General features: G+C 33.0%; 1 protein-coding gene across 1 annotated transcript; it reads right to left on the bottom strand.

The window, feature by feature from the left end:
• Positions 1 to 3,539: 3,539 nt before the first annotated feature.
• LOC121222090 (transcription factor bHLH144-like) lies at positions 3,540 to 4,004 on the bottom strand. Its single transcript, XM_041101992.1, has one exon. The coding sequence runs from the start codon at positions 3,987 to 3,989 to the stop codon at positions 3,540 to 3,542; it is 450 nt and encodes a 149-aa protein (XP_040957926.1). The 5' UTR covers positions 3,990 to 4,004.
• Positions 4,005 to 7,714: the final 3,710 nt, after the last annotated feature.

The following is a 7,714-nucleotide window of genomic DNA, read 5'->3' as shown; positions in this document are numbered from 1 at the left end:
TCTTTGGTGTTTAAGCACAAAGAAAATGATCTGTAGCAGAGATGTTACCTTTGATGAATCTGCCACATTGAAAAAGGTAGCAGATAAAGATATTCAGACGAGCAATACTCCACAGCAGGTGGAGTGTACTCCAAAACAGGTGGAGTTTGAGCAGATGGGGATTTGCCCAGTTAATAAGTCTAATTCTCCAGCCACAATGGAGGAATTAGAGGTTGAAGAGGTTCTGACCCAAGAACCACTAAGTACACCAGAACCAGTTGCAGTTGCAAGGCTACGGAGAGAAATTCGTAAACCTGCTCGATTTACTGATATGGTGGCCTACGCCCTTCCCGTTGTTGATGATATTCCTATCACTTATCAAGAAGCAATGCAAAGCTTAGAAAGTGATAAATGGAAAAGCGCCATGGATGAAGAAATGTAGTCTCTCCGGAAGAACAATACTTGGGAGTTGGCGCAATTACCGAAAGGTAAAAGGGCAATCGGATGCAAGTGGGTATTCGCAAAGAAAGATGGATCTCCTAGCAAGAAAGATATTCGCTACAAGGCAAGATTGGTAGCTAAAGGCTACTCTCAGAAGGAGGGAATTGACTACAATGATGTATTTTCCCCTGTTGTGAAGCATTCCTCCATTAGAATTTTGTTAGCCTTGGTAGCACAGTTGAATTTGGAGCTAGCTCAACTTGATGTTAAGACGGCTTTCTTGCATGGTGAGTTAGAAGAGGAGATCTATATGACTCAGCCCGAAGGATACACAGATGCTGGTGGTAGAAATTGGGTTTGTAAGCTGAACAAATCGCTATATGGATTGAAGCAATCCCCGAGGCAGTGGTACAAGCGATTTGGTAGCTTTATGAGAAGGCAGAAGTACACAAGAAGCAAATATGACAATTGTGTATATTTGCAGAAGCTGCATGACGGATCTTTCATTTATCTACTCTTGTATGTTGATATATGTTAATCGCTTCGAAGAGCCAAAATGAGATAGATAAGCTGAAGGCTCAGTTGAATCAAGAGTTCGAGATGAAAGATCTAGGTGAGGCCAAGAAGATTCTCGGCATGGAGATAAGTAGAGATAGACAGAGAGGCAAGCTTTGTTTGAATCAGAAGCAATATCTGAAAAATGTATTACAATGTTTTGGTGTAAATGAAAACACAAAACATGTAAGTACCCCACTTGCTTCTCATTTGAAACTTAGTGCTCAATTATCTCCGAAAACTGAAGAAGAAAGAGAATATATGGCAAAAGTCCCATATGCTAATGCAGTTGGGAGTTTGATGTATGCGATGGTGTGTACGCGGCCTGACATTTCACAAGTTGTTGGAATTATGAGCAGGTATATGCATGATCTTGGAAAAGGACATTGGCAAGCTGTGAAATGGATTCTACGGTATCTTCGAGAAACCGTAGATGTTAGTTTAATTTTTGAACAGGATGAAGCACTTGGTCAGTTTGTAGTTGGATATGTTGATTCCGACTTTGCTGGTGATTTAGATAAACGTCGTTCAACTACGGGGTATCTGTTTACTCTTGCGAAAGCCCTAGTGAGTTGGAAGTCTACCTTACAGTCTACAGTAGCTGTGTCTACTACAGAGGCAGAATATATGGCAGTTACAGAAGCTGTTAAGGAGGCTATTTGGCTTAATGGATTGTTGAAAGACTTAGGAGTTGTTCAAAGTCACATAAGTTTATATTGTGACAGTCAGAGCGCTATTCATTTAGCGAAAAATCAAGTCTATCATTCAAGAACCAAACATATCGACGTAAGATATCACTTTGTGCGGGAAGTCTTTGAAAAAGGAAAAATTCTACTTCAGAAGATTCCAACAGCAGATAATCCCGCAGATATGATGACCAAGGTGGTAACAACAATCAAGTTTAATCATTGTTTGAACTTGATTAACATCCTGAGAATTTGAGCACCTTCAGGTGTATGGCGCTCGAGAGTGCATTTGTAGGCACTACAAAAGATAGCTTTATCGAATTTGGGGAGTTGAAGGAAGTGTGTGAAGATGTGATTATCCTAATCAAATCTTCAAGGTGGAGATTGTTAACATTAATGGGAGACAACATTAATGGCAAACAATACAAAGTGGTGCAAGTTTAGCACCCTAAAGTTGACTTTGAAAAAGTGGCATGGGATAATTTTTTTTGGTCCTTGAGATAATGGGCTATTTATTGTTTGGTCCTTAAACCTCAATTATAAATAGGCCTTCTCATTTCTCATTTCAATTCATCCCAACCAATCTTTCTCTCTTAGTTTTCTCTCTTCTCCCATTTGAGAATTCTTAAGGAATTCTATTTGTTTGTAATACTTTAGAGATAGTAAAGTTATCATCTGGTGTTAGTGCCCGAGGACGTAGGTATAATTTACCGAACCTCGTTAAAACTCTTGTGTTCTTTCTTGTCCTATTTTTCTTTCAATATTTGAGGGTATAATAGTAGTATTTAATTGTGCTATTAAATTACTATAGAAGGGATATTCTGTCTAAGGAAAGACTTGGTATTTAAGAGATCCATGTGATCCACCTCTCTTCCCTGGGAATTGAACTTTGTGTGATTTTTTAGTACAATAATTTACACGCTTCCGACCCTATTGGAACAACATGTTTTAATTTGAATTTTGTCCTAAAAGCTGAATTATAATTAAGTTGGAAGAGCAAATATTGGTTGCATAATGTTTTAAATAATTCATCTAAATAAATGAATCTTGGAGTTGATTGGTTTTAAGTTTAAACCTTTTTCACTATAGGCATGCTAGAGGGTGCAGAAGATAATTTAATTCTGAAAGATTGTTCTCCTTTACACCATTTGCTGATAAATAAGATAAATAAGATAAATGTAGTTCAGAATATGATAAATAAGAGATGTCTGTGGGACTTACCTCTGTCATGTTGGAAAGGGAGGTTATTTTTGCTTCAGCAGCATCCAGTTTAACAGTTAACTCCCTCTTTTCATGTTGAAGCTCTTTATTCTTTCTCCTAAGCTCCACAACTTCAATTTCTAACTCCTTTAAAGCTTTCAATTTCTTGTCAATCTCAGCATCACTTTTGATGGCTTCTTGCTCTTTTGCTTGAAGACCAGAAACTTGTTGCTTGAGAAACAATACCTGAGCTTTTGTTTGGTTAGCAGCAAGTTGAATTTGCCTTTGTAGCTCCTTGATTTTGTTCCTAGCCACCTCCAGCTCCTTCTTTATAAAAGCTCCATGTGCAATCTCTTCTTGAAGCTTCTTCCTCTCGGTTTGCAAAGAGTTTATGGTAATATTCAGCATGTCAATTTCAACTGTCTTGATGTTAAGCTGCTTTTGTAATTTAGCAATATCTGATTCCTGCTTTTTTAAACCGTAGTACTCAAGCAATTCGCCCTCGAGCTTCAATTCCCTCTCCTCCAGTTCCTTTACTAAATTGCGCAACCTTTCCAGTTCACTTTCATTGTTTTCCATCTCAGTTTCATATATTTTTTCTTTTCATTGTTTTCCATCTCAGTTTCATATATTTTTTCTTTCTCTGCCCTGTCAAATTTGTCAGTTGGTAACGGACATTCAATTCAGCTCCATCGAGACTTGAGGGTGCTTTGGCGATTTGATAATTTCCAGTTTCGAGCCATGAGCAGAGCGAGAATCAGCAGTATCCAATTCATAATTTCCAAAGGTTCGGGCTGTGCTAACCTCTTCTTCGTCATACTCAACTTGTTCTTCCTCTTCCGAGCTGAGCAGTGCATCAATATCATCCGAATCCTCTTTCAGAAAAGAGGATGTTTCTTCTCCCACATCATAAACATCTTTCCTCTCATACTTGCCATCATTGTAATTTGCAAAAACATTTAATCCATTACCATGAAACTTGTTTGTGATAGCCGGGTTGAACAAGACTTGGTTCCTATTATCAGTCTGATTGAAAATAACAAAGATCTTGGGACAAACCTCAAAGGGTTGAAACTCAATGCCATGGAGGGGCGGCAAGTGTTTTGCACATGGAGGAAAAACTACCATAACAGAATGATCGTGCTTTGGTTGTTTTGTACTAGTTCCCTAACAGTAGTTTGTTTTTCTAAAGCTTGTGTAAACCAATCCTGGAGATTGTTTAGTTTATTCTTATTATCCTGTTCTCTTAATATCAAAATAGTATCCTTCTTTATATCAACTAAAGCTTGACCATCTCTATATATACTATCTAATCTTCCTTTAATGTTTTCTATATTGAACTTCAACTACTTCTATAATATGCACAACATGGGAATTTATCAGCTTTCCCTTTTCTTATTACAGGTTCTTTGTTCCAACACTTCTTCATCGTAGTCGTTCCCGATTTGCTCATTACAGGTTAGTTTTCCATTGGTATTCATGGTCATTTAATAGATTTAATGAAGTGAGCCTCCATTTTTGTAAATTTTGCTTTAAGAATGAAACTAGCTCGATGTTGATAATCCATGTTTAAATTTTAATCCCAATAGAGATCAGCTAGTATTTTTGACTGTATATATATAACCTCTAAAAATACTACTAGCTGCATACATATCAGACAAAAGAAAAAAACCTCCATTAATACAAGCTCTTGTTTTTTTTTCCTAGTTCTTTCTATCTGATTTATCTTGTTTCTAGTCCTTCGTGTGTTTAACATCCTTAGCATGTGTCGTGTCTTCTTGTTTAGATTCCGGACTGTTATGATATATTATAAGACTATGCCGGCTGTCAAAATCATCTGCTTTTTATTTTTATTTTTATTCTGATGTATAAATTATGCTGGGTTGTTTCGAAAAAATTCATCAATAATTATTATAACCTTTTTTTTGGTTTCACTATTTTATTGAACAATCAATTAAATAAATAGTATTTTTTTATAAAATTATCTTTACATGATAATTTGCTGTGAATCTGTCGGTCAGGGACCATTGATGTAAAGTTTAATATAATATAAAATAGAGCCCCAAGATTTTAGAGTCCAATGGCAAGCATCTAGAAATTCGTTTGTGAAACTTTTGTGAAACTTCTGTATTGATTTTTGTATTGTACTGAACTTGTTGAATTATAATTTAATTTCTTCTCATTCAGCATGTGTTATAATTTTAAATTAGTTTGGCAAGCACCTTTTGATTCATGATATTAAAATAGTAATTAATATAATTTGTTTTTTTTTGTTCTTAAGATAATTATGTTAGGTGTTCCAGAAATCAAATGCTTCTTCTCAAGCTTCTCGAGGAACCAAAAGAAAATGGGTTCCAGAAGAAGATGCAGCATTGGTTTCCTGCATGGTGGACCTGCACAATGTTGGAACATTTAATGCTGATACCGGGTTCAAAGCCGGTTATTTAAACGAGTTGGAGAGAATGCTACAAAAGGTTTTACCAAATGCAATGTTGAAGGCGAGACCTAATATTGAATCGAGGATTAGGTTACTAAAAAGGGAGTGGTCAATCGTCTATGACATGCTTAATGGCCAAAACAATAGCGGTTTTGGTTGGGACGAGCATAGGCAGCTCATTGTTGCTGAAGATGCGGTTTGGGACTCCTATTTAAAGGTAAGATTATTTCAAGTCTTTATTATCTTATTTTTACCAAACTTATAACTAATATGATTTCCTCATTTTTTTAGAGTCATAAAGAAGCCGCTCAATTCAGACAGCGTACTTTCCCTTACTACGACCAGCTTACTGCCATATATGCAAGAGATCGAGCAACTGGGAAAGATGCTCAAACAACTGCTGATGTTCTTGAAGAAATAAATGCTGAGGGTGTACCTATTACAGGTATGGATGAAGAAAGAAACTCATTCTATGACTGCGAAGCTGACGTCTCCTTGGATGACATGGATGTTTCTGCTGCGGAGCCGCAACGAGATAGAGACCAAGGGGGTTCCTCATCTTCAAACAAGAGAAAGAAGAAATCTGATGCTCGTGATATGTCTTCTTCATTTGATGTGGCTGCCACTTTATTGGCCGAAAACATCAAGGCCGTTGGCGATCAAATCAGTAGGAGTATTGCCTCCGAGGTGGTAGTTCAGCAGAAGTCAGAAGAATATCAAAAGATAGAAGAGAAAGCTTCAAATTTATATTCATCCTTATGGGAAATTGAAGGTTTAACCGACGATCAGTGGTATGACGCTTTGAGTAAAATTCCAGATCATCCAACTCAAATGATCGTTTTCTTTAGTTTACCTTCTGTTGCGCGATTGGAATGGGTTAGAAGATTTCTTTCTCACCATTAAAAATCAATGTTCAAACTTTTTGATGTTGTAAAACTATATAACATATGGATTATGATGTAGAATTTCATTTTCATCTAACCTTTTCTTAATATAAGTTAATTATGTTTATCCAGAATATAATTCTCAAGTTATATTTTGATTTTAGTAAATTCATATAAGAACATTTTATTATTAAGAATTTTATGAAATTATATATCATTATTAAATTAAATTTAATATTAATTATTTTAAATTGTATAAATTCATATAAGAAAATTTATTATCAAGAATTTTATGAAATTATATATTATTATTAAATTATATGTAATAATAATTATTTTAAATTATACAAATTCATATAAGATAATTTATTAGTTATAATTATTTTAAATTTTATTAAATCATATATTTTAATTAAAATATATTTAATATTAATTATTTAAAATTATCTTTTATAGTATGATATATTATGATTTGAGTAAATTCATATAAGAATATTAATTATTAAGAATTTTATTAAATTATATATTTTAATTATAATATATTTAATAATTATGTTAATTTATATTTTATAGTATCATATATTATGATTTGAGTAAATTCATATAAGAATATTAATTATTAAGAATTTTATTAAATTATATATTTTAATTAAAATATATTTAATAATAATTATGTTAATTTATATTTTATAGTATAATATATTATGATTTGAGTAAATTCATATAAGAATATTAATTATTAAGAATTTTATTAAATTATATATTTTAATTATAATATATTTAATAATAATTATGTTTAAATATAATTAAATTATTTATTACTGATAATAATAATCTTATTAAAATTTAAATAACAATAACAATAATCATTTACCAAAACAAATTTATGCTAAGGGTATTCTAATCATTTTAGTTTTTTCCATAATGCTATTACGCCTCTATTCCATTCAACCAAACACAATATTACTATTACGTCTGTATTCCATTACATTCAACCAAACAATTGATTTGCTATTACACATCTATTCCATTACACCTCTATTCCATTACGCTCCTATTCCATTACGCCTCTAATCCAATACAGCGAACCAAACGTGCTGTTAAATTTCGCAAATTTCCTTTCCTTTCAATTTTATTATATTTTATTGGAGTAATTTCATCAAACATTCTTAAACTATTGTCCTAATTTTAAATAAGTATTTAAACTTCAAAATATTTCAATTGATTCCTGAACTCAAATTACTAGTATTGTATCAATTAGGTTTTTTTTTGTCAGCAAAACTATTTTAGATCTAACATGGAGCATATTTAAAATATATGGATCAAAGTGTAAAAATGTATGTACCTACCACATTGACAATGTTAATGTGACGTGTTAGAAAAAATCCAAGTCAATAAAATTTAGGAGTGATATCCTTTTTTTTAATACATCATTTCCAAATTGTTTGTGTAGTATTTTAGGAAGGATATATATTTTTTAATACATCATTTCCAAGTTGTTCATGTAGTTGATATATACGCGTTAAAAAATC

Source organism: Gossypium hirsutum, chromosome D10 (assembly GCF_007990345.1).
Source record: "Gossypium hirsutum isolate 1008001.06 chromosome D10, Gossypium_hirsutum_v2.1, whole genome shotgun sequence".
Classification (NCBI taxonomy): Eukaryota; Viridiplantae; Streptophyta; class Magnoliopsida; order Malvales; family Malvaceae; genus Gossypium; species Gossypium hirsutum.
This window is presented reverse-complemented; position numbering and strand designations above follow the sequence as displayed.

Bases quoted from the DNA above. Each gene is read 5' to 3' on its own strand.
- LOC121222090 (XM_041101992.1), bottom strand. From the start codon at position 3,989: ATGGTAGTTTTTCCTCCATGTGCAAAACACTTGCCGCCCCTCCATGGC.